Raw genomic sequence first — 23,146 nt, forward strand, 5'->3', positions numbered from 1 at the left:
TATCAGTTGCTACCTAGCTCTGTGTATCAGTTGTTTGCCTAGCGATGTAGGAAAGACCTCCACCGTGATGTGGAGGTGTTTAGAAACCCTCTTGTTCTTGCTTCCTGCTTCCCTCCCACCCATCATGCAAGTCGCATCCCTCGGCCTCCCACCGGCCCAACTCCCCCCGCCCCCCGCGTACCGCAAACCAGTGCTGGTCACGACGTACTCGCACCTCCCGGACCGACACCTCGAACCCGGCGACGCGAGCATGGCCTACTTCCGTCCCGGGGGCGCCCTCCCCGGCTCTGACCTGGCCTACGGATTCGACGAGCGGATCGAGCGGGACGAGCGTCTGGAAGAGCACCTCGATGGCATGTGCTGGGCCCTCGGACGCGGCGGGGAACGTAAAGGCGGCGTCGTGAGCTGGCGCGGGATGATGACTCGGTGGGTTGCGAGGGGTAGTTGGCGCGGAGGTCGGAGCGGCAGAGACGGAGAGGAGGCCCAGCAGGGGACAGAGAGGAGGCCCAACACGAGACAGAGAACAAAACTCATCCCAGAATCATGACTGCCCCATTTGAAGACCGGGAAGGATGGGAGATGCGAGCTCTAGCCCTCGACGGGAGCGTGTACCTCGAAATATGGGAGGACCGGGACAGTGCCGACTATAGCTACAAGTGAGTTTCAGCTAGCTAGACTGACACCAGGATGAAGGAAAACGCGCAGTGGGCGCTACAGAGTTACATGGGATATGCGTATGAGGCGTACGCGACGATCCCCGAGGCCGAGGACGGACCGGAGGGATGGTCGGGGACCGTCAATACGAATGTCCAGGTAAGGTGGAGAGCATGGCAAGGTTATGAGCTGACGGCAGTGGTGCAAGTGAGCGTCCCCCTCCGTCCCCCTCCACCGTCCCAGACCCATACCCTCCGTCCCCCTCCACCGTCCAGACCCATACCCTCTTCCCCTACCCCCCCCCCCCCCCCCCTGACCCCAGCGTCGTGCGCTCTGCAATCGGTGACGTGCCACTCTTCCTGGGCGGAGAGGTAGACTGTGTGCGCGGGCCTGTTGGTTCCCCAAACCCCGGCCTCGACGCGACGGTCGAGCTCAAGACAAACAAGGTCATCAACTCGGAACGGGCAGACAAGATCTTCCTCAAGAAGCTTCTCAAGCACTGGGCGCAGAGCTTTCTGCTGGGAGTCCCGGTGAGTCGTGATGAATAGCCGAGTGCAAAGGGTCGGAGGCGTTCTGTACATCCTGGCAGCCAACTTGAATACAGCTGTCTAACACCAGACTGTCGACGTCGGCTTCCGTACCGACGCCGGTATCCTTGAGAGCCGGCACGAGTTCGAAACTGCGACGTTACCCGCCCTAGCCGCACGCGGCGGTGCGAACTGGACCCCAGCACCCTGCCTGCACTTCCTGTCCGCTGTGCTGTCGATGCTGGTCCGCGAAGTGCTCCCCACCGACCCTGTGGTGACCGGCGCGGCAGACGGGCTAGAGGAGGGCGATCTCCCACCCGCCCACCTCTTCAGTCTGCGGTTTACGCCGCGGCGTGGGGTCGAGCTCGTCTCGCTCGGCGAGACAGTGCCCGAGCCGGGACAACGGTGGGGCGGGATCCTGCCTGCAGACTATGTTGCGTGGCGATTAGGGCTCGGAGGGCCTGAGTGATAGACGCGGCGTGGCTAGACGATGTATTCGGGACCATCAATTCACGATCTGGACTGCGCACATTGCACATAGTCATTTGTTGCTGCGTGATGCCCCGTCCAAGTTGCGACGCGACGGACCTTGCCAGCGCTATGATCCGCCCACTATCCTAGTCAGGTGATCAGCTTCCAGGTCTCCAGCTTCTGGCAATGCAACCTCGGGTCTGAGTCAGACATCCAGCACGCAAACATGGTGACGCATGCTTCAACTCCGCGGCAATCCCCGGATGGAGCCGAGACCGGGAACCAGTCCCGCGGCTGGCAGGACCGAGGGCCGTGCATGCCGTGCAAGGTACCGCACAAATCCGAGGCTGCCGTCAGCCAGAATTCGACTTAACCCATATCCGACTTTGTTCCTACACCACTCGACTCGTCATTTCCCCCTATCTCTCCACTTGTCCATCACTCATCGCCACACCATGTCCCCCCAAGAAGACTCGGCCGTCTCGTCGCCATTCATTCAGAGCCCCAAGCTCGGCCCATCGGCTAATGGCTCCGCCAACGCCAACGGCAGCGGGCGCAACGACTTCCTCTCGGACCGTGCGGCCAGCACCGAGATTGATGGCAGTGAGTCGGGCAGTCGGGCGTCATAGAGCGAGGGGGGGCAGTGGAGGGGAGCACAGGGCGCGAGGCATGGATGGGTCAAGTGGACAATGAGAGGGGAGGTGTGGGGGTGCAATGCAGAGCTGTCCGGATGGGAACGCAGCTCACGCCAGTCCGTGGCCTCATGCCCCTCGAGGGCCCGGGTATCATCACCTTTGTGAGTAACTTGGAAGTGTAGAATCCCCGCTGACAAGCAGCTGTAAGCTCCAGCCTTGCTTCTCTCTGATCCCTCGTCTAACTCCAGCGCCGGCCGCCCCAACCCCACGACCTTCCCCTTCGACAGCATCACGCTGCACATGAAGCCACCTCTCGGCGGCGGCGAGAAGCGTGACGTCGAGCTCGACGGTGACCTCCTCGACGCAGCGATGCAGTACGGTCCCTCGGCTGGCCTACCCCAGATCCGCCAGTGGCTCAACGGACTGCAGACTCATGTGCACGGCCGCGCCCCTGGCAACTGGGCTGTCTCAATGGGCTCGGGCTCGCAGGACCTCATGAGCAAGGTGAGTGCCTACGTGACGGAGGCAGTGACATATTCTACTCGCTTCCCGATGTACAATACGGCCCGTGTTAACACCAGGCATTCCACGCACTCCTCAACCCCGGCGACCCAATCCTCATGGAGACACCCGTGTACTCTGGTGTCCTCCCGACCTTGCGCCTGCTCAACGCCAAGATGGTCGAGGTCGACGTTGACGACCAGGGCCTCTCGGCCACGCGCCTTGATGAGATCCTCGCCAACTGGCCCGCCGACCAGAAGCGCCCGCGCGTCGTCTACTCCACCCCCGTGGGGTGCAACCCCTCGGGCTGCTCGGCGAGCAAGCAGCGCAAGCTCGACGTGTTGGCGGTCATGAAGAAGTACGACCTGCTCATGATGGAGGGTGAGTCTCAATTGAGAGTTTTGGCTGACAGCAGACGACCCATACTGTGTGTTTTGTACCTGGGGAGTAACCCGCACTGACCACAGACTACCTCACGCAGAACCTCATTCCTTCGTACTTTGAGCTCGAGACACAGGTCTTCCCCGAGGGTGGGCACGTGGTTCGCTTCGACTCGTTCTCCAAGCTCCTGTCTGCCGGTATCCGCCTCGGTTTCGCCACGGGACCCAAGGACATCCTTCACGCGATCGACGTCAACACAGCCGGTGCCAACCTGCACACCTCGGCCCTCTCGCAGGCCGTGGCCTTCAAGCTCTTGGAAGCGTGGGGCATCGACGGGTTCCTGAGCCATGCCCGCTGCGTCGCCGACTTTTACGCCGGGCGTCGCGACATCTTCGAAGCTGCAGCCAAAAAGTACCTCGCCGGCTTGGCCACGTGGGTCTCGCCTGTCGCCGGCATGTTCCTGTGGATCGACATGTCGCCGGCCGGCATCACGGACAGCTACAAGCTCATCCGTAACGAGGCGCTGGCCAAGGGCGTCCTCGCTGTTCCGGGACAGGCATTCTACCCCTCGGGCCGGGCTTCGCCGCACGTCCGCGTGTCGTTCTCCGTCATCGACCTCGAGGAGGAGACGCCAGAGGGATTCCGCCGCCTTGCAGAGGCGATCCACGACAAGCGCAAGGAGTTGGGCCTCGAGTAAAGGGCGCGAGGAGGGCGAGGACAGGGACGAGGATCTAGACCGGACTACATGTTGATGCAATTGTTACGCTGCGTGCACGGAGGGTCGACGCTCGAGCCTCGTTCACATTCCAGTGCTGTCGTCCTCATGACACTGAGAGTGCTCCCATGACGCATGTAGTTGTGAGATGTCTCGAGTATGTGGCAAGTAACGAGAGAGGCGCGGGAATGCCAGGTAGGTGCCTGTCCAATAGCCGCGTCGGGTTGATCGCGCGTCGATCACGCGTCACCGCTCTTGGTAACCCTAACACCCATCCCCGCGATTTCAGCTTGCTCTCTTCTCTCTTCTCCCTTCTCTCTTCCTCTCACTCACTCATCATGAACTACAACAACGGTACGTGTATCACTGCCAGTCCCATGTTTGGTTCGCGTCTCACGCCAGGCCAGCAGTACAACCGCCCTCCTGGCCCTCCCCCCGGCCACAACCAGCAGGGCTATGGTCAGCAGCAGGGGAACGGCCAGCAGAGCTATGGCCAGCAGGGCTATGGCCAGCAGGGCGGGAACGGCCAGCAGGGCTATGGCCAGCAGCAGGGTTATGGGCAGCAGGGCCAGCAGGGCCAGCAGGGCTATGGCCAGCAGAGCGGTCGTTTCGAACAGGAGCAGTTCGGCGGCGGCGGCGGCGGCGGCGGCGGCCAGCAGGGCACCTTTGGCCAGCGTCCCCAGGGCGGCGGCTTTGGTGGCCAGCAGGGCGGCTTCAGCGCCCGCCCCCAGCAGCCCCAGCAACCCCAGCCCCAGCCGAACAACGACGCCGGCGACGACTTTGAGGCGTACGCCAACTACCGTCCGGGCGGCAACGTGAACATGAGCGGCGTCAACCCCGCCCAGCACCAGCAGCAGCTCGGCGGGGGAAACCACGCCGGTATCGGACGCGTCAACTGGAAACCGCCGACTGATTCTGCCGCTATGCAGAAGCAGAAGTTTCAGTATTCGGCTTGCACGGGTCGTCGGAGGGCGTTGCTCATTGGGATCAATTATCGCGGACAGCAGGGCGAGCTGCGGGGTTGCATTAACGACGTCAAGAACTTACAGGCGTTCCTGCGTGAGTCGCCGTGGAGGCAGAAGCCGAGGAGGCCAAGCTGACATCCAGAAACCCACGGGTACGACCAGGACGTTACGGTCCTCACGGATGACATGCAGGACCCGAACCTCCTCCCGACCAAGGCCAACATCCAGCGCTGGATGAGCTGGCTCGTTGACGGTGCCAAGAAGGACGACGCGCTGTTCTTCCACTAGTACGTCCGGTGGGAAAGGAACACCTCTGACGCCAGCTCGGGCCACGGCGTCCAGGTCGAGGTGGACAACAAGGCCGAGGCGGACGGGCTCGGCGAGGCCATCTGCCCGCTTGACTACAAGCAGGCCGGCATGATTGTCGACATGGAAATCTACGAGCGCATGGTCAAGCCCCTCCCTTCCGGCTGCCGCCTTACCGCCATCTTTGACGCGTGCCACTCGGCCAGCGCAATGAACCTGCCCTACATGTACTCGACCAAAGGCACGGTCAAGGAGCCCAACTTTGCCGCTGGCGGCGCCAAAGCCCTCCTCTCGGCCGGCATGGGGTACGCCAAGGACGGTAACACGGGCACGGCGATGAGCTCGCTCTTCGGCGCGGCCAAGACCATGTTCAAGGAGAAGCAGGCGGGCGACCTCCTTCGCCAGCAGAACACGAGCGAGGCGGATGTAATCTCGTGGTCGGGGTGCAAGGACGACCAGACGGTGAGTGCCGAGTTGAGGCCGGAGGCCTCGACTGCAATGTTTTGGACGCACTAACCCCAGTCGGCCGATACGACCGAGGAGGGCCAGGCGACCGGTGCCATGTCGTTCGCCTTCGTCAAGGCGCTCACCAAGAACCCCGAGCAGAGCTACATCCAGCTTCTGCAGGCTGTGCGCAAGGCCATGCTCGAGGGCGGCTACACCCAGAAGCCGCAGCTCTCTGCGTGCCACCGTGAGTCACTCCCCAGCGCAAGATGACTGACGACAGCCATCGACACGGACCTCGACTTTGTCGCCTAGAATAGGCCAGTATAGAACTGTGAGAGGTTGAGGAAACGTACATGTACACGAATGCTAGTACCCGCTCCAGTCGAGCCACCTCTCCACATCCTGCCGTCAGCAATAGTATTAGTATTAGAGACTCACCATCCGCGTCTCCTCACCCCTCGGCCCATCCTTCTCGACCATGACGCTAACTCCACGGCCTCCCGGCTCCTCCAGAGCCTCCTGTCCAAGTCGGGACGCGCGTACGTCTCCCTCTGCCTGTGGAGGAGACATTACGAGGATGGGAAAGTGGGGTTCAAACCTAAACCGCGGCCATGCAAACGCCTTACTTGCCTCCCCTCCCGCAGCCTTTGCTCCGGACGTAGCGACCTGCACGCGTGGATCTTGATCCGGCGGCGGCTCAATAAGCACCAGTCCCGACGCCCGGTAATCCGACACATAAGCCTGCGCCACCAAACATGCTGGACCCGAAGCAACAATCACCGGGGCGAACGGAATGCCGAGGCGACGTAATTGCCCATCCAGCGCATCTGCCGCCTGTTTAACTGGTCCGCCAATGTCCTTGGCTTCCTTCTCCGCCAAACCCTCGTGCCCAGTCGTCACGGCCTCGTCGACCAAACCCTGGTGCCCAGTCGTCACGGACACGTCGACCTCGACCGTCGTGTAGCCGCGGAGCGCGAACATGTCCGCCCAGACTTTCCACGTTTCTTGCGTGCAGGGGTTGGCGGCAGGGTACGAGAGGCCAGGCGTGCGGACGAGGACTAGTGGAGTAGGACATTCGCGCGATGCCGAGGGCGAGGCGGGACGCACTACCCACCGCGTACAGGTTGTCTGCACAGTATTGTTCAGAGCTGTCGTCGACGTCGAAAAGCCCGCAACGAGAGAACGCGTCGCGAGGAGTGCTGCCGCCGGCCGGAGTGCCGGGCGGAGCGCTTGCCAAGGGGCTTGCCAGGCCATTGCAGGTTGATGAGTGGGTGGACGAGGAATTGAGGTGCAACAGTTGGTTGCGAGCCATTTGGGCCAGGGTCACCCTGACGTCATGCCTCCATTCTTGTTCCCAGATCCCCCCACCCGTCATCAACTCCTACGAGGTACATCACAACGCTAAATGTACAATGGGATTAACAGATCAGTGTGGAATTGTTTGGTTGTTTATGGTTTCGCAGAGCTGGGTCATCTGTCTTGCTGCGCGCTACATGTTCTCGCCCTCGTGGTGGTTGTTGTTGGTCAGCTGGTCCAGCAGCTCGTCGACATTAAAGCCCCCGCCGTCAAACGTCCCCTCCGACGGAAGCGACGTGTCCTGGTGGAATCCTGAGTCGGCGCCGTTTGTACAGGTTCCGTTCGCGCTGCCGCTGGGCAGGTCGAGGCCCATGCTGCGCACAAGGCTGTCGATGCTGTCCTGCAATTTCTCAACGTCGCCGCCGACACCCGTCGCCTTCTGGTACGCGCCGAGAAGGTTGTTCGTGTTGTTGACGAGCTCGGGCGGCAGAGGCGAAAACAGCGCGAGCGTCGGGTCGTTGACGTTTGGTCCAGCGACCGGAGGCGACGGCGGCACCTTGGCTGGCGTGGAGAGGCTCTGGCCCTGGACGCTGTGACTGAGGCTGTTGAGGAACATCTGCGCGGCCGCGGGCGACTGCAACAGCGAGCCTATCGTAGTCTGCAGGAGGTTCGGGTCGAGGTTGAGGCCAGACGGGTCGGCACCCTCAAGCACGTGGCCTGAGGTATACGGCGCGACTGTGTGCTGCTGGTGGCCCATTGCGTTAGGATGCCCCATGTTGACATTCCCCGCGTTCACCGGTGTTGCCGACCCCCCTCTGACAGATCCACCATTCGCCCGCGCTTCCCCATCATATCCCAAGTCCAGCTTACCCACCGAGGTGGAGCGGGAAGGCGTCGCCGTCTGTGGAGATACGCCGTCCTCGTCCGTTGACAGGGCGGTGAAGCGGGGCCCAGACGATTGCCAGGGTTCAGTTGACGATCGGCCTGAATTGCTCGCCGTCTCGACGACCGGTTCTAAGCTGTCAACGACATCGCCAGGCACAACGCTGCCAAACTCCCACGCATCACTCACCTTGAATTTCCACTAGGCGGGGTTGCGGCGAGTCGTCATTCTTGCTGCCACTGCTGCCCATCGGGCGCCCGTCTTCGATCATGAGTCGGCGGCGCTTGGCTGCGGCCGTCTCCTCCGAAGTGCTGTCCTCGCGCGCGCGTGCGTTGCGGTTTGGACCTACACCGCGTCTCATTGCCTCCTTGAGCCCCTTGAGGCCCTCGCCCTCGGTGCCGAACAGCCTCTCAAGAAACGACACGATCAGGTCAATCGTCTCCTCGTGCTTCTGCTGGCGCTCCCGCGACTCGAGAGCCTCGCGCCAAAGATGCTCGTTGGAAGCCTGAAGCGCCTTGAGGTCGGCGCCGATCGCAGCCTGCGTCTGTCGTATCGCATTGATGCCCGTTTGGATAGCATGCAGGTCTGCTAACTGCGCTGTGGGCCCAACCAGCGGACCGGCCTCACCCTCGGTGGTGCCGTCGGTGAGAAGATGAACGCCGGGATATCCTGTGCCTATCTGAGCATTCGCTGCTGCTTGCCGAGCCGATGACCGAGTTCCGGTCGAGCCGCCCTGAGTCGGTGGCACCACCGCTGGACGGTTATTCTTGCGCATGACCCGGGACAAGAGCTGTGGTTGGTCTCTCTTGAAGAACGGGTTGACAAACTCCCATAACTCGGTCGGCGACTCGTTCTTGAGCACGCCCGATTGGAGGTGTGGTACCTTGTGAAATCCGTACATGTTGAGCTGGCGCACAAAGGACGAAAAGTTGCGGTGTTTGAAGAAGCGTGGTAGTAATTCCTCGGCGAGCCGCTCGTGATTGGGAACTGGGGTCAGCGGCGGGATTCATGACGCCCGTGCCGTGCGCTGTAGACGCGCGTGTGATGGCGGCTATCACAAGTCTCACCAAAGAATGAGTCGCCAGAATCGGCCCAATATATCAAGTTATCTGTCTCGGGCTCAGACACCATGCTGTATGTCAGTGCCTGGGCTTCTGTGCTCCTCGCTTGTCGACGCACCTGAAGAGCTTGTTGAGGAAGGCGGGGACCTTTATGACCTCGCCATTCTCGCCCACGCTGAGGCCTGGTTTTGAGACGGAGACGGTCGAGCGCAGTTCATCTGGTGGAGAGTTTGCCCCTGAGTCGGAAGGGAAGATGCGCTCCGATTTTGGTTGTTGCCTGCTGGGTCCAGCTACAGAGGCGAGGTTGGTTGTCATGGTTGAATGAAGAGTTGATGATTGAGGGATGTGGAGATGCAAATGATGAGGAAGGAAGATTGTTTTGGGGTTTGAGAGTGGTTTGATGAAGACTTGACCAAGGTGGACACACTCCACATTTCCACATATCGTAAAGCAAAAGGGGGGAAACAGGGCAACCTGAGCATGGGTAGCATGGGTACTGAAAATCCCACGCTGCTTGCATTTGCTGCTACACCATGTTGATTAACGTGGGTTGGGTGGCGTGGGGCAGGCCTAGTTTTTCCAATCCTTAGTTCGGTTCGTGAGCCTAATAATATTACTCAAGCCTAATGAACCCTATCATTTAAGGCTTATAATGCCTGGTGATCAGGAGTCTGGGCCATTGCGAGGCTATAGAGGGTAGATGGAGGTGAGATCACGCGTCACTATGTGGCACAGATCCCCACTTGACCACTCAAGCAACCCCGACCGTAGTCACTCGTAATCCACAATACTCGCACGACACCCACTTCATTGACACAATCTTGTTCTCATCAAACCACAACACAACTCGTGCTTACACGTCGACACAGCAATAACGCTCCCGACAGTCTTGCTCACGCCACACAGCCACAATCACATCACGACCACCCCAACCCAGTCACTCACCACCTCTCCACGTCGCCCAACCCATCATGGGTGACAAGGACACCCCCGGGCCAGCGGCTGACACGTCTGATGCGTCTCCAGCGTCGCCGCCACCGTCCTACGCCCATGCCTCTTCACCATCAGAGTCCACAAACGCGCTCAGCGACGGCACCGCCTCCGAGCCACCTGCGGCCGAGGACGCGCCCGACGCACCGCCGGCACCTCAAACGCAACCTGACGCGGCCGATGCGGTGGTACCCCTGACCAACACCCCTCCCCCCAAACCCCCTTCGCCTGACAAGGCGACGCCCTCACCGCACCCCTCCCCGCCGAACCCGCCAGAGCCTATTTCTGCACCCCCGCGTCGCCGTCCCAAACCGCCCTCAAAGGGCATCCTCAAGCCACCTCCAGCACCCGTCAAGCCGACGTTCGGGAACCGCCTTCGCGATATTGTCGGGTCTGTAACGGGTGAGGTGCCGGGTCCTTCATCGCCGCATGCGCACCAGGCCGTGAACGCGGCCATGGGCACGTTCAACGCACTCTCGGGACGGCTGCTGGGCCGGTTTGGGCGGGACGGGGGGGAAGGACCGCCGACTCCGCCCAAGCGCCAAGGGGTGCCTCCCCCCACCACGCCGCACGCAGAGCCTCCGCGCCCCGTACTCGTCGCAGCGCCCCTACCGGCGTCCGAGCGCGCGCGACAGAAGCAGCCACTCAAACGCGCTGCGTTCGTGTTACCCTCCATCAGCATCACGTATCCCATCAGCTCGATTGCCGAGCCGTGGAGCAAGAAGGTGCTCGAGGACCGCGACAAGGTGAGTACCATAAAGGCACGCCTAACCCCAGGTGGAGACGCGACAGCGCCAGCTGCTGAGCACCGCCAGTGGGGCCGAGTACTGGTCGTCGATGCGGCTCATCAAGCTGTATGAGAGCGCGTGCAGAGGCCGCGAGGAGAAACCGCGCCTGGGCATCGTGCGTGCCCTCCAGGCTATTCCTGCACACCCCAAGCCACGGCTCGTGCACCTCGTGCTCCACGATACGCCCAGAGAGTCGCTTTCGCACCCAGCACCGTACACCCTCGAGCACCCGCTCAATCGCTATGCGGCGGAGGCCCTTGCCGACGTGCTTGCAGTCGAATGGTCTCTGGGAGATCTGCGGCTCGAGCGCGGCGTAATCGAAGCAGAAGAGGCTCTCAAGCCTATCCTCCATGCCTTACTTGTTAGCGGAACGTTGCCGTCACTCAGCCTTGCCGGGAACAAGAAGATCAAGGCTGGAGGATGGCAGCTCGTGGCCGTGTTCTTGAAACGAGTGAGCTTGAACTCGTAATCTAGCTGACTCTAGGCCCGTTCGCTCAAGTTCATCGACCTCTCAGAGACGAGCTGGGACAAGCGTGGGATAGACTACCTTGTCCAGGCATTCAACTCGTCCGAAGCGCCAGGGGAGAGGGGACCAAACGGCTCGCGTGCCCCAACGCCACAGCCAGGAGAGGAGGCGCCCGGGGGCGACCCGCGCAACCAGTATGGCCCGTTCCTGGCAACAGCGCCATTGCTCAAGGACGTCGACGTGGACGCCTTGCCGTCAGCCGTCCAGAGTTTGCGACTGGATAACTGCTACATGCGCTCGGGTGTGCTGGACGCTTTGGCGAGTGGCATACGCTCGTCCGAGTTGAGGCATATCTCTCTGCGCAACAACCGCATCGGACCTCTTGGCGCCGTGTCCCTCGCCGTCATGATCCGTGACTACCCTGACACGAGTGCGTTTGGGACACTCTCGGGCGCTGGGACGGAACTCCCGTACGCGGCCAGGCAGCGCAAAACTCTTCCAGAGCTGCCTCCTGACGATCCCAACCTGCCGCCTGTGCCGGCGCTGTCGTCGACTGGCGGCGTGACCACGCGTGTCGACCCGGAAGGCTACAAACCGCCACCGGCTCCCAAGCACCCCTTAGTGATGCCTGGCGGCGGCTACAGCGCGATGCAAGAAAGCGCCAGCTTTTCCCTCAATTCGTCTGCCGTCGAAGGCAAGCTCTCGGCGCCCGAGTTCGGCGGCGCGAGCCTGGCTTTGCAGCGGAGCGTGCGTGCGCTGGACGGCGTCGAGCGAATCGGGCGCCTCGTGACGCTGGATCTGAAGAGCAACGACATCCGCAACGGCGTGACGTACATTGCACAGGTCCTAAAGCGGAATCGCACACTGCGTGTGCTCAACGTCAGCGACAACAAGCTCGACGCAGCCGGCCTCGTCGCACTCGCCGAGGCGCTCAAGTACAACTCGACGCTGGAGACCCTCGACGTGAGCTCGAATCCGTGCTGCGGTCCGAGCCTAGTAGCAATCGCGGCCCTCCGCGCGTCTTTCACTCTCAACAGCAGCCTGAAGCGCCTCTTCCTGCAAGACACAGGCCTCACAACCGAGGGCGCGATCGACCTCGCCGAGTTCATCCCCGAGAACCACTCACTCCTCCACCTGGACGTGACGGCCAACCCGGCAATCGGGACGGCGGGTCTCCTAGCCCTCGCATCAGGGCTCAAGTCGAACAACGTCGTTCGTTGTCTTGACGTCAGCATCCCCCCAAACGACCCGAACCTCGCCGAGCTCTCCCAGAGCATCCTCCAGAGCTGTATCCGCAACACGGAGTTGGCTGCCACAGCAGCGAACGAGAGCGCAAAGGGCAAGCCGGCGCGTGGGGCCAAGGCGGCGATATGGGGCCCAATCAAGAAGAGTGCTTTGGTCCGCAGCGTCAAGGAGGCGGACGAGGCGCGCGCCCAGCGCGAACGCGAGACCGTCGTCAACAGCGTCGAAGGCCAGGCTCGCGAGTTTGTCTACCGCCTTAAGCCGGAACAGCTCCTCCCTGCAGCCGAGGAGACGGTACGTGGCCTCGAGTCATGGTACGCTGCCGGGGTGAATGTGCGTCGTGGTCCCCACGCTGCATGGGAAGGCACGCAGATGCCAAAGGACGACTTCCGGCCGCTGGTGGAGCGCTCGCGCGCCCTCTCCGAACGTATCGCCACAACTCTGGCGGCTGGGGAAGAAGTCGCAGCGGTGGCAGACGCGACCCATCTCGAGCGCCTGCTGGTTCTGAATGACAAGTTGACTACGCTTGTGGGCAACGCGCGGGGATTCATGCCTCCCCCCCGTATCCTCTTGCCGTCCCAAATCGCGTTCTCTGCCCCTGCGCCACCAGTCATAACCGCGCCACAGAGTGGACACCTCACCACCCCCCGCCGGAGGCACCAGCACTCTACGAGTCTCGAGATCTCGAGCCCCAATTTCAGCATTGGGGATAGCGATGCTGAGAGTGATGCGGAGGAGCTGGACGCTGCAACTCTCGCCCCAACTTCGCGCGGAATCCTCGCACAGAGCATGGACAAGATGCGCGCGGATAGACGGGCTGCCGCCAAGAGACCCCAGCCGACGATTAGCGTCGTCACTAATGGGGACAAGGAGGCCAAGGACCCAGAGGATGTCAAGCATGCCGAGAGGCTGGTTGAGGCCGAACTCGCACAGGGTCTCCTTAGTAGTCCAGTGGATCACGTGTCGCGCCGCTGGGTCGAGGAGGAGGCTGAGATCTTCCGGCGCGGTACCCGACTCGGCGTCGTCGACAGCGATAGCGAGGACGAGGACGGCAAGAAGAAGGCTGCGCCGCCCGCGTTGCAGGGCGACACGTCAGGGTTGTCGGGCGAGGAACTGCGCAAGGAGATTATGAACACGGACGTACCGCGGAGCCCGCCACGGTCCGTCGCCGAGCTCAACGCCGACGACTCGGACGACTCGAAGGACGACGAGGCGGCGTGAGGCTCAGCGACTGAGAGGACACAAAATGTCGATGGATTTCATTTACGTTTACGAGAGGGGAGGCTCGGGCATGTTATAGAGTGCTAGAGCGCTATGGATTTGTATGGGCCACCAGGGGGCGTGTATCGTAGCCAAGCAGATCGAGGTTGAGCTGGGCTCACTTCTTGTCCTCGTCCTCGATAAGACGGGTGTTGATCTTGTCAACCTTCCTTAGGATGATCGTGGCGGTGCTCGTCGTCGTGTCAGGGAAGTTGCTAACGAGCTCCTCAAACGACTTCTTGCAGATGATGCCGTTGGGATCGTTGGTCTCAGGGTTGAGGACCTTCGGGTCGTCGTCATCCTCGGGGATGGGGTCGGCAAAGTAGTCGTGCAGCAGGCCGCGGGGCGAGTGCATCACGCCCGACTCGTAGAGGGCTATCAACGAGAGTGGGATGAAGAAGATGACCGTCATCACGAGCTTGTTGATCTTGACATACGTCTTGCGGGCTACGAAGGGCTCGAAGGGGATGACGAAGAAGATCTCGATGAGATTGAAGGGTGCGGGATAGACGTATTGGTCGGGCGCGCGAACAGCTGTCAGTACCGCTAGGGTTGGACCCACTCATGTTGATAGTCTTGGATGCGAAGAAGGCAAGGAACTCATCCGTGGCATTGTCGTAAATGACACTGTAGGCAGTCCCGAACAACGCAATGAGAATGTTCAGGAGAATAATAGCCGTCATGAAGTTCCAGAAGTAGTAGATGATGGTGCCAAAGGGTGGTCCGAAGCGCTCACTCGCAGTGTCAAAGTCTGGATCGCCCATAATGGAGCGGAGGAGGTTGTTAATCAACGACCACATGCCGAACTTCTCGTCAATCTCCCGGTCGGCCGCGTCGAGGGCGTACATCGACTGTATGAAGCCGGCGGCGAGAATGGCGAGAAGGATGAAGAAGATGGCTGACTCGCGGAGCATGCGGAATACGACGACCTGCAGCACACCGACCGTCTTGTATCCCTCGAAGACTGTGATGAGACGGAGCCAGATCAAAGGGGCGACACAGGCCAGCACCTGGAAGGATCGGTAATTGAGGTTTTTACGCTCCTCACTGTCCGAGTCGAGGCGGGTGCCGGCGACGCGGAGCGAGAATGCCGCAATGATTAAGGCGTCGGTGATCAAGGCGATGAAGCTCCAGAAGTTCTCCGTGTTAGCTTGCATGATCAACGGCTTGGCTTACGAAGATGGCATAGATCGAGGTCGAGATACCGATGGTCTGAACGTCAGTACTTGCATTCCCAACCCCAGCTCACTTTGACAACACGGCGGATCTCGTCGAGGAAGTACGCAAAGGTCATGACATAGAGGGTAATCTCCCAGCCGTCGAACTTGGGGTAGCTTTCGGTGTCTTCCAGAGGGCTGGTGTGAACTCCAAGAGACGTTGCTTAGCGTACCTCTGCACAGCCTGAGAATAGACGAAGAGGTAGACAATCCACATCACGATCTTGAACATGTTCTGGTAGCGGGGCACGGCCAGACGGTTCGGGTTGAAGTGGGCCCAGAACCCGCCGTTTTCGGAGTCGATGTGGTACTCGGTGTAGTCGATGTCGTCGTCCTCGTTGTTGTACTGGACCCATTCACCCTTCCAGAGCGACTGGACGACGATCTGCGCCTCGTTCGAGCTGAGGAAAATCTGATGTTAGATCAAATGCCAGGGATCTACGGACAGTGCAGTGCTGGTCAATGGCACACTCCAGTGCGCTGAGCGCAGGCGACTGGTCTCCGTCGGGCTCGAGGTAGCGGAAACGCGTGCTCATGATGCTGGGGAGACGGTGACGCGAGACCATGTGAGTGATGCGACGGGCGATCATCTCACAAGCCGTCGCACGACACATGTTCTCCTCGTAGTCGGCCTGGTTCAGATTGCCCTCTTTGATGAACAACTGGCGAGCGCGCAGGAGGCTGAAGTCAGCATTGTCTACTATTCCAAACAGCCGGCTCGAGCAGTGTCAGTGTCAGTGTCAGTGCCAGTGGTACTAACCAGAAGGGAACGGCCTCTCTAAAGTCACCACCAGCTTCATAAAACGCCTTGACCACCTCGGGGGTGACAATCGCAGAAGTGGGCGATGTGATGTCTTCAAGCTCAACCTGGATAGGGAGGAGGCGGTTGGTCATCGCTTTGAGGCGCTTGATGATTTCTGGGTGAGCGAGGAAGGTGGGCACGCGTACGAGTGATGGTATTGGCCTCTGGGAGGATCGAGGCCGAGCTCACAAAGGACCGCTGGTCCTCTTCATCCTGAAAAGTCAGAGGTATAGGAGGTGAAAGAACCCACGTTGTTACTCATGATGACGAGTTGACTCTGAGTAGTGAACAGAGGTGTGAAGAGATGAAGAGAAAGAGAGAGATAGGGAATAGGAAGAATGGAGTGGCGATGTGTCTGGGGTGTGAATGAGGATCGTGGCAAGGGTATCAAACCGCGGATCGCATGAGGAAAGATCTCGGCCAAGGTAACGGCCAAGACGACAAAGTGACGTCGTTTGATTCTTCACTTGATCCAATTCAAGACATTTTGTATTTAGTCCTAATACCTATTTGGATATCAAAGGGTATTCGCGCCAAATTACCCCACGTAAAGTGCCTGAAATACCTAATGAAGGAACTGCGGCCTTTACCGCGATCACCTTCAAGTATAAGATCCAATCACATTCCTCAGCCACCCAAGGCCGTGTTTCAAAGCCTTTTCAGATGGATGTACAGATCTGCCGACGTCATTATGAACAGTCACAAGTCTGGAAACACGCGAACAACACGCGTTGCGATTACTCAATCTCTACGGCTTTGACCTGGCGACTGCGCAACTGCGACATCAACTGCACCTATCCCTCAAATCACTCGACATTATAAAGACGCAGCCACCCTGCACGTCAAGAAACCAGTGCCAGTGACGCCCTCCGAATCCCCTTTCCACGTTCCTAAGCACCCTCCGCAGCATCACAAACCCATGCATTCCACCGCGACAGCCCATCTCTTACACTAACACTAACACATCTCCCTCAACATGGGCATTCTCGACAAGATCAAGGACTTGTCCAAGCCCGCTGTCTCGGGGGACCAGCAGTATTTCCAGCCTTCCCCCACCTCTACTTCTCTCCCCCTCGAGCAGTCGCTCAAGCGCTACCGCAAGCAAAGGGGGGTCAACCTCGGTTCATGGTTCACTACGGAAGACTGGCTCGCCACCGAACTCTATAAGCACGCCGTCGAGCCAAGGGGCAGCGACTTTGACCTGGCGCGCGCCCCTAACGCCAAAGCGCTAATGGAACACCATTGGGATACGTGGATCACAGATTCCGACTGGGAGTGGATCAGGAGCAAGGGCTTCAACAGCGTCCGTCTTCCTGTGCGTCCGACCCCGTCACTCCTGAGCTCTGACCCAGATTGGCTACTACCACCTCGCGGGCGTGTGGCCCGACATTGTCAAGGGAACAGATTATGCGCCTTACGCGGACGTATACGAGGGAGCATGGCCGCGGATCCTCAATGCGATCGACCGCGCGGGCCGGTATGGCCTGGGCGTACTCGTCGACTTCCATGCTGCTGCAGGCGCGCAGAACACGGACGGTGGGTGAACATTGAACGGGCTGACACCAGGTCACTCGGGCATGTCCGGCGGCACGGTCAATTTCTGGGACAAGTCGAACCTCAAGTCGACGGCACTCGCCCTTCGGTTCCTCGCGTCAACCCTCGCCCCCAACCCGCACGTGATTGGACTCGAGCTCCTTAATGAGCCCAAGAATGACAGCCGCCTGCAAAAATGGTACGAGAGCACGATCGACGAGTTGCGCCCGCTCACGGGCCCCGATTTTCCGATCTACGTGAGTGACGCCTGGGACACAAACTGGTACGCGCAGTGGGCGGGGCGGCGGAGCGACTTTATTGTCGTTGACCACCACCTCTATCGCTGTTTCACACCCGAGGACAAAGCAATAGACGGTCGCGGTCACGCGGCCAAGCTCGCGCACGAGTTTGCGCCCAAGTTCATCCAGTTGTGCGGGCAGGCACCGATCGTGGTCGGCGAATGGAGTGCTGGGCTCGACGACTCGGGCCTCCCGCCAGATACTCCGGCTAGCGAGCGCGACGCGCAGAAGCGCGCGTGGGTCACGGCCCAGTTGGACCTGTACGAGCGTGCGGCGGGGTACTGGTTCTGGACGCTCAAGACGGACCGTCCCTGGGATGCAGGCTGGTCGGCGTATAACGCTTCACAGGCCGAGATCCTGCCGGCATCGATGGTGCGGCGTACTCTCCGTCAGCCGGGCGATCGGACCGCGGCGTGTCACCAAGCATGTGGTGGGTGATATCATCATAGAAGGGCTTACGCAGACGCGCATTGTGCTTACTGGGGCGCTCATGGTGGCAAGCCGAATGCCCACGTGTTTAACTCTGCGTTCTGCAGGGGATGGGATGACGCCGCAATGTTCCTCCGCAGCGAGGGGCAGGCCGAGATCGGTTTCGTGACCCCCTGGAGCCGGCACCGTCGCGACGAGTTCGCGCAGAGCGGCCAGTTGGGCGACGACGCTTGGCAGTGGGACCACGGGTTTGAGCAGGGCGTGCAGGCGCTCACCGCACAGGCGCTCGAATGAGGCGGAGACAGGTTGAGACGAAGGGTGTCACGTGTCAGGGTATGGACGAACCGGAGATACAAAGTTGTGTCGTCACCGAATGCAACAACATTGTACGGATCACCCGAATCAGGCCTGTGCTGAGAGGTTGTATTTGCAACCTCAGTTTAGGTAGTCAACCACCGTCGTTTTCTGTGGGGTCGTAGGGGAGTTGACTACCTTCTGTGATGCTGCAATATATGGTTATGGCCATCAAGATGCTAGAGAGCTTGTTGTAATGAGGTATGAAGGGCATGCAGAGTGTACGGTAACTACAATTCAAGCTTCGATCTAATTTACAACCCCACTGAATATGCACGAACCTTCAAGGCTATCCAACAGGGCCAGAGATTGCGGGCGTCTTGGGTGATGTGTATTGAGTCACGCCGGCTCGTGTCATCGTGTGTAGGCAATTAAGAAACAACCAGTGAATAGCAGGTACAAAAGTACAACAGCTTTATTAGTTAGAGATTGCCAAAACTCGTTGACAAGGACACATTAGCACAAGTGTCCCTTGATCAGAAATGATTAAGATAAATGTACTGTATGAGAGTATGAGCGTGGACCCATCAAACACGAGTCAGGCAAGTAATGACAATTGGTGGTTTTTACTGTATACCTATACAGGTAGTTACTCGTAGCGCCACATGTCCATCCATGCCTGACATGCCTGACAGGGAATGCTTGGAATTTAGGCTGTCGAAGATATCTCAAGCCATTCTTGGCAGCTTAGGGGGTACCTGGACGAGTCTATTCGACATGCTACACATCGGAAAGTCGCAAGAAAGGTCTGAACAGCGCTCACTACCGAGGTGATCTGTGCGTAGCTCTAACGGCATGGCATGTCTCTTATCTTGGCACTCTCGACCCAATAAACTAGACTCTTGAGCCCACCTTGTCGATGGGTGAGGCTGTGTGGATGTGAACAACAAGAATATCGACTTGTTGCTCTCTTCTGTCCATTGCGCCCGGACCATCTTATCCCTTCCGCTGCCCCAGTCTGTAGATCAGACACCAGAAGCGTTTGAAGGGATCCCACTTGGCTTGGCCCTTGGTACTACCTGGTCGGCCAGAAACGGCGGTCCGTGCGTAGAGGTTGGAACCCCCAAGAGTATTGCTGGAAGCTTTAAAGGACACTTTGCCACTACCGCTTGGCTCTCTCATTCACGTTTTGTTCGACTTTAACATACCATGTTCACTCGTGCTTGGCCACTAAAGGGAATAATTGAGACCAGGTCATTTGCTTCTCAGGCTATCACTACCCGCCTAGTCCCCAATCACGAGATCAGCGGTACGTATCCCTCTAAGGCTGGGGATCTTGTGAGAGAAGGATGTGGGTGAGGGGGGGGGGGGGGGGGGAAGGGGGGTGGAAGAGGGGAGGGAAGGAAGGGCACGAAGGAGGAAGGTCACTCGTTGTCAGTGAACTGCCACTCGACATACGACGCATACCCAGCGCCATCAGCAGGAACCCACACCCTTAGGCCTTCGCACTCCCATACCCTCGGCCTTTTCCGCCTGTCCCTTGTCTTCTCTTCTTGACGCGTTCCCGACACCCTATAGCTTCCCCACCCCATCCTTTCCCACTGGCTGTCGGGATAGCGGGCCGTCACCCCAGTCCCGGTCTCGTTGGTGTAGCGCCACTTGCTAACACTAGCCGCACAGCAAGAGCGCATGGTCGACGTCCTCACCGATTCATTCCTCGCCTGTAAGTTGTCCAGTGATGAGTGACTCACCCAGATCCGGAACACGTACTCATGTGGGGCAGCGACCGCAAGATCAACCGCACGCTCATGGAGGCAACTGTCGCCAACGCAATCGCCAACCACCGTGTATGGCTTGCTGAGACAAAGGACGACATTGTCGGGGTTGGACTATGGACCGATCCCGGCGCCGTGTGGATATCCGAGTGAATCCCCTTCGGAATGAGCGGGAGTTGGCCCCAGTAGCTGACACAAGGGAGGACGTCCCTGCCGTCTTTGGGTCTGTGATGGGGCTGGTCGAACCCGAGTTTCTCCAATTCATGCTTGGGGACATGCTTCCTGGACAGGCTGGGATTGAGGAGAAGTACATACCTGGCTGTGCAACTGACTCGTACTTTGGCGCGATTCTTGGTGTCGACCCTAAGGCGCAGAGCTGCGGCGTCGGCGGCAAGATCATGGCCGACATCATCAAGAATGCGGGCGACGTGCCCATCATGTTGCACACGCAAGGCCCCAAGAACGTGAGTGCGGAGGGTGGTGGTTCAGCGGCCTGGGTAAGCCGGGTTATGGTTAGTAGCCGGTCACTACAGTGACCCCAGAGGGCTACGTGTGTCGAGGTGCAACTGAGAGCGATGTTGAGGTCATGGGGGGGGGGGGGGGGGGGCCAGGAATGCTCAGCGCGCCAATGAGTGTCATACATGTACTTAGGAGTAGGGCTCACCCCAGCTCCACTTCTACGGCAAATACGGGTTTAAGGTCGCGGCCAAGCACGAGTTTGTGCTTCTCAGCGGCGAGACGTGGCTGGACAACCTGCTGGTCCGTCGACCGGACGGGTCCGTGTAATGAGGATGAAAGCAGTGAGCGATCCTACAGTAGTCCCGAAGAATGACAGAAAAGAAATGGGGATGTCAGTTTAATTAACAAGGCGACGACGTCATGCCGACTCGGAGGATGGGAGGATGGGTCCTCGACGTCTGCTAGGCCCTCCACGGAAGGCCACTGGTGCTGTTGCTTGGGCTGTTGTTAGGTTCTAATGCGGAAAGCCAAGCGAAAGATCTGGCACTGTTTCGATCGACCAACTCATCGCATGCCTCCACGCCGGTGTCGGGGGGGTTCCCCCACTCGCTGCCTCCACCCCGGACACCGGGGTGGAGGTGCATTCAGTCCCCTGTAATTTCATGTAAACGATTGCTGGAATGAGGTCACCATTGCAACTAATAATGCCATCGGCTGAAGCATTTAAGAGCTGGTTCCCATGAGCACTCTCACCCCGTTATCCATCAAGACTAACAATGACTGAACTCAAGGGAAAGAACGTCATCATCACCGGCGGCGGCAAGGTGAGCCCTAGCCCTTCGGCCGTTCGTGGACTGACACTAGAACCTCGGTGCTCTGATCGCCGAGACGCTGGCCCAGCAGGGTGCGAACGTTGCCATCCATTACAACTCGGAGCGGTCGAAGGCTGAGACGGATGAGACGCTCGCGAAACTCAAAGCGGCTGGAGTTAAGGCTGTCGCCATACAGGCCAACATGGAGACGGCTGGGGCCGTGCAGCAGTAAGCGCAACGCTTGCATAGCCTTTATCAGCCTCCGCTAACTTGACCCCAGGCTGTTCAAGAACGCCCTGGCTGGCCTCGGGGCATCGAGCTTCGACATTGCCATCAACACGGTCGGCAAAGTCCTCAAGAAACCCCTTCTCGAAATCACCGAGAAGGAGTACGACGACATGTTCGCGGTCAACGCCAAGGCCAACTTCTTCTTCATCCAAGAAGCCGCCAAGAACATGAGCGACGGCGGCGCTATTATCAGTATCGTCACCTCCCTCCTCGGCGCATTTACAGGTTTCTACAGCACGTACCAGGGCTCCAAAGCGCCTGTTGAGTGGTTCACCAAGGCTGCGGCAAAGGAGTGAGTACATGTACCGTACCCATGAGATGGGCCTGACGCAGACTAGACTCATGCCGCGGGGTATTCGGGTCAATGCGATCGCGCCAGGACCAATGGACACGCCGTTCTTCTATCCCCAGGGTGAGTGGAATGCGGGCTAGCTGACGCGTAGAGGAGGAAGCGGCAGTTGCGTTCCACAAGTCGCAGGCACTTGGGGGCAGACTTACGGATATCAAGGACATTGCTCCGCTGTGCTTGTACCTCTGCACTGATAAGTGGATTACCGGCCAGGTCATCTTCTGTGAGTCTGAACGAGGGTTATCCCGGATCCGAGCTAACGGCAGCGAATGGCGGATACACCACGCGCTAAGCTGCCTGAGGCCTTGTACTTGGAGAAATGGACGCAGTGATCAACGAAGTGTCAAGTGCAGAAGGGCGGTTGTATACTGTGCTGTGTGGCAGTGGACGTCACGGCATCAGCCGCAGCCGCGTTCGACCATCGTGCTCCTGCCGTCGGTAGTGGGCAGGTGGGAGTCATGCCTCTGCCACGTCTTGTATGCAGGTGGCGTCGGGTGTGTGTGCTATGACAAGACTCTGGTCTACCTTGATCACTGGTGACTCCTGCTCATGGACTCGCACGTGTCCAGGGTCGTGACGTGGCTCCTCTGCGCGAATACGTCGTGTTGCCAAACAGATCTAACGCCATGAGATCTTCTGTCAGGCGAGCGAGCTGCTGAACTTGAATCATTGAACAGCTGAGAGCGCGGACGTCAGGCAAGGTCAGGCAAGGTCAGACAGCGATGGACGTGTCGGGGAATGTGTCCCGAAACGTATCCAGGCTTGTGACGTCGTTCAGTAAAGGCATCTGTTTGTGTTCAAGCCAGATCTTCTGTATGGACCACAGGCGGAGCGGAAGAGTGCGGAGGAGTAAGAGATTGCGACGCTGTACTTGAGGTTAGTCACCTGCAAGTGCATCTGCCACCTTGATAATTGAATAATTGAATCGCAGCGGCTATTCAGGTTACCTGAGTTTGGCAGCGCGGCCGGGTAACAGTCGGCTTGATGGCGGCCTTGTACACCGCGCTATACACGGTCTTCAACGGGCTCGAGTCGCCGACATATCTCATGTGATCATAAGACAAGTCATGTGCCATCCCATGTCTTGTCTGCGGTCTCAGCCGCTTTCTCGGTCTTTTGCGAGATCACCTTTTACCCGGAGAGCCGGGCGTGGATGAAGGAATGTGCCTGAGTAAACCTAGCTATCGACCTGTGATCAAGGTAGATTCTGTAGATGAGAGTACACACGACCATCTCTTCTCCCTCCCCTCCCGCCCTGGCGATCAAACAAGGTCTCAGCCGCCACACGCTGACATCAGCAG

General features: G+C 59.3%; 10 protein-coding genes across 10 annotated transcripts; 7 read left to right on the forward strand and 3 right to left on the reverse strand.

Annotated features, from left to right (window-relative positions):
* Positions 1–124: 124 nt before the first annotated feature.
* Positions 125–1,650, forward strand: RAI1 (uncharacterized protein; the record flags this gene model as incomplete). Its single annotated transcript, XM_060601695.1, has 6 exons — positions 125–426; positions 540–656; positions 687–813; positions 854–861; positions 977–1,184; positions 1,273–1,650. 6 exons carry the CDS (start codon positions 125–127, stop codon positions 1,648–1,650), a joined length of 1,140 nt encoding a protein of 379 aa, XP_060458163.1.
* Positions 1,651–2,587: 937 nt separating this feature from the next.
* On the forward strand, positions 2,588–3,866 carry CcaverHIS019_0505270 (uncharacterized protein; the record flags this gene model as incomplete). The annotated part of the gene is made up of 4 exons (XM_060601696.1): positions 2,588–2,791; positions 2,869–3,169; positions 3,204–3,215; positions 3,256–3,866. 4 exons carry the CDS (start codon positions 2,588–2,590, stop codon positions 3,864–3,866), a joined length of 1,128 nt encoding a protein of 375 aa, XP_060458164.1.
* Positions 3,867–4,222: 356 nt separating this feature from the next.
* MCA1 (uncharacterized protein) lies at positions 4,223–5,914 on the forward strand (the record flags this gene model as incomplete). The annotated part of the gene is made up of 6 exons (XM_060601697.1): positions 4,223–4,238; positions 4,287–4,943; positions 4,992–5,136; positions 5,173–5,617; positions 5,678–5,846; positions 5,883–5,914. 6 exons carry the CDS (start codon positions 4,223–4,225, stop codon positions 5,912–5,914), a joined length of 1,464 nt encoding a protein of 487 aa, XP_060458165.1.
* Positions 5,915–5,968: 54 nt separating this feature from the next.
* On the reverse strand, positions 5,969–6,856 carry CcaverHIS019_0505290 (uncharacterized protein; the record flags this gene model as incomplete). The annotated part of the gene is made up of 2 exons (XM_060601698.1): positions 5,969–6,004; positions 6,041–6,856. The coding sequence occupies 2 exons, from the start codon at positions 6,854–6,856 to the stop codon at positions 5,969–5,971; spliced, it is 852 nt and encodes a 283-aa protein (XP_060458166.1).
* A 235-nt stretch (positions 6,857–7,091) lies between these two features.
* CTA8 (uncharacterized protein) lies at positions 7,092–9,157 on the reverse strand (the record flags this gene model as incomplete). Its single annotated transcript, XM_060601699.1, has 4 exons — positions 7,092–7,912; positions 7,971–8,768; positions 8,849–8,913; positions 8,961–9,157. The coding sequence occupies 4 exons, from the start codon at positions 9,155–9,157 to the stop codon at positions 7,092–7,094; spliced, it is 1,881 nt and encodes a 626-aa protein (XP_060458167.1).
* A 656-nt stretch (positions 9,158–9,813) lies between these two features.
* CcaverHIS019_0505310 (uncharacterized protein) lies at positions 9,814–13,549 on the forward strand (the record flags this gene model as incomplete). Its single annotated transcript, XM_060601701.1, has 3 exons — positions 9,814–10,578; positions 10,610–11,071; positions 11,105–13,549. 3 exons carry the CDS (start codon positions 9,814–9,816, stop codon positions 13,547–13,549), a joined length of 3,672 nt encoding a protein of 1,223 aa, XP_060458168.1.
* Positions 13,550–13,706: 157 nt separating this feature from the next.
* On the reverse strand, positions 13,707–15,869 carry YVC1 (uncharacterized protein; the record flags this gene model as incomplete). Its single annotated transcript, XM_060601702.1, has 9 exons — positions 13,707–14,122; positions 14,151–14,727; positions 14,765–14,800; positions 14,838–14,943; positions 14,979–15,217; positions 15,252–15,486; positions 15,566–15,722; positions 15,754–15,820; positions 15,858–15,869. 9 exons carry the CDS (start codon positions 15,867–15,869, stop codon positions 13,707–13,709), a joined length of 1,845 nt encoding a protein of 614 aa, XP_060458169.1.
* Positions 15,870–16,583: 714 nt separating this feature from the next.
* EXG3 (uncharacterized protein) lies at positions 16,584–18,162 on the forward strand (the record flags this gene model as incomplete). The annotated part of the gene is made up of 4 exons (XM_060601703.1): positions 16,584–16,922; positions 16,960–17,143; positions 17,174–17,869; positions 17,903–18,162. 4 exons carry the CDS (start codon positions 16,584–16,586, stop codon positions 18,160–18,162), a joined length of 1,479 nt encoding a protein of 492 aa, XP_060458170.1.
* Positions 18,163–19,851: 1,689 nt separating this feature from the next.
* Positions 19,852–20,723, forward strand: CcaverHIS019_0505340 (uncharacterized protein; the record flags this gene model as incomplete). The annotated part of the gene is made up of 4 exons (XM_060601704.1): positions 19,852–19,885; positions 19,918–20,086; positions 20,137–20,401; positions 20,607–20,723. The coding sequence occupies 4 exons, from the start codon at positions 19,852–19,854 to the stop codon at positions 20,721–20,723; spliced, it is 585 nt and encodes a 194-aa protein (XP_060458171.1).
* A 449-nt stretch (positions 20,724–21,172) lies between these two features.
* On the forward strand, positions 21,173–22,137 carry CcaverHIS019_0505350 (uncharacterized protein; the record flags this gene model as incomplete). Its single annotated transcript, XM_060601705.1, has 6 exons — positions 21,173–21,220; positions 21,261–21,436; positions 21,489–21,788; positions 21,835–21,908; positions 21,940–22,068; positions 22,112–22,137. The coding sequence occupies 6 exons, from the start codon at positions 21,173–21,175 to the stop codon at positions 22,135–22,137; spliced, it is 753 nt and encodes a 250-aa protein (XP_060458172.1).
* Positions 22,138–23,146: the final 1,009 nt, after the last annotated feature.

Source organism: Cutaneotrichosporon cavernicola (genome assembly GCF_030864355.1).
Source record: "Cutaneotrichosporon cavernicola HIS019 DNA, chromosome: 5".
Taxonomy (NCBI): domain Eukaryota; kingdom Fungi; phylum Basidiomycota; class Tremellomycetes; order Trichosporonales; family Trichosporonaceae; genus Cutaneotrichosporon; species Cutaneotrichosporon cavernicola.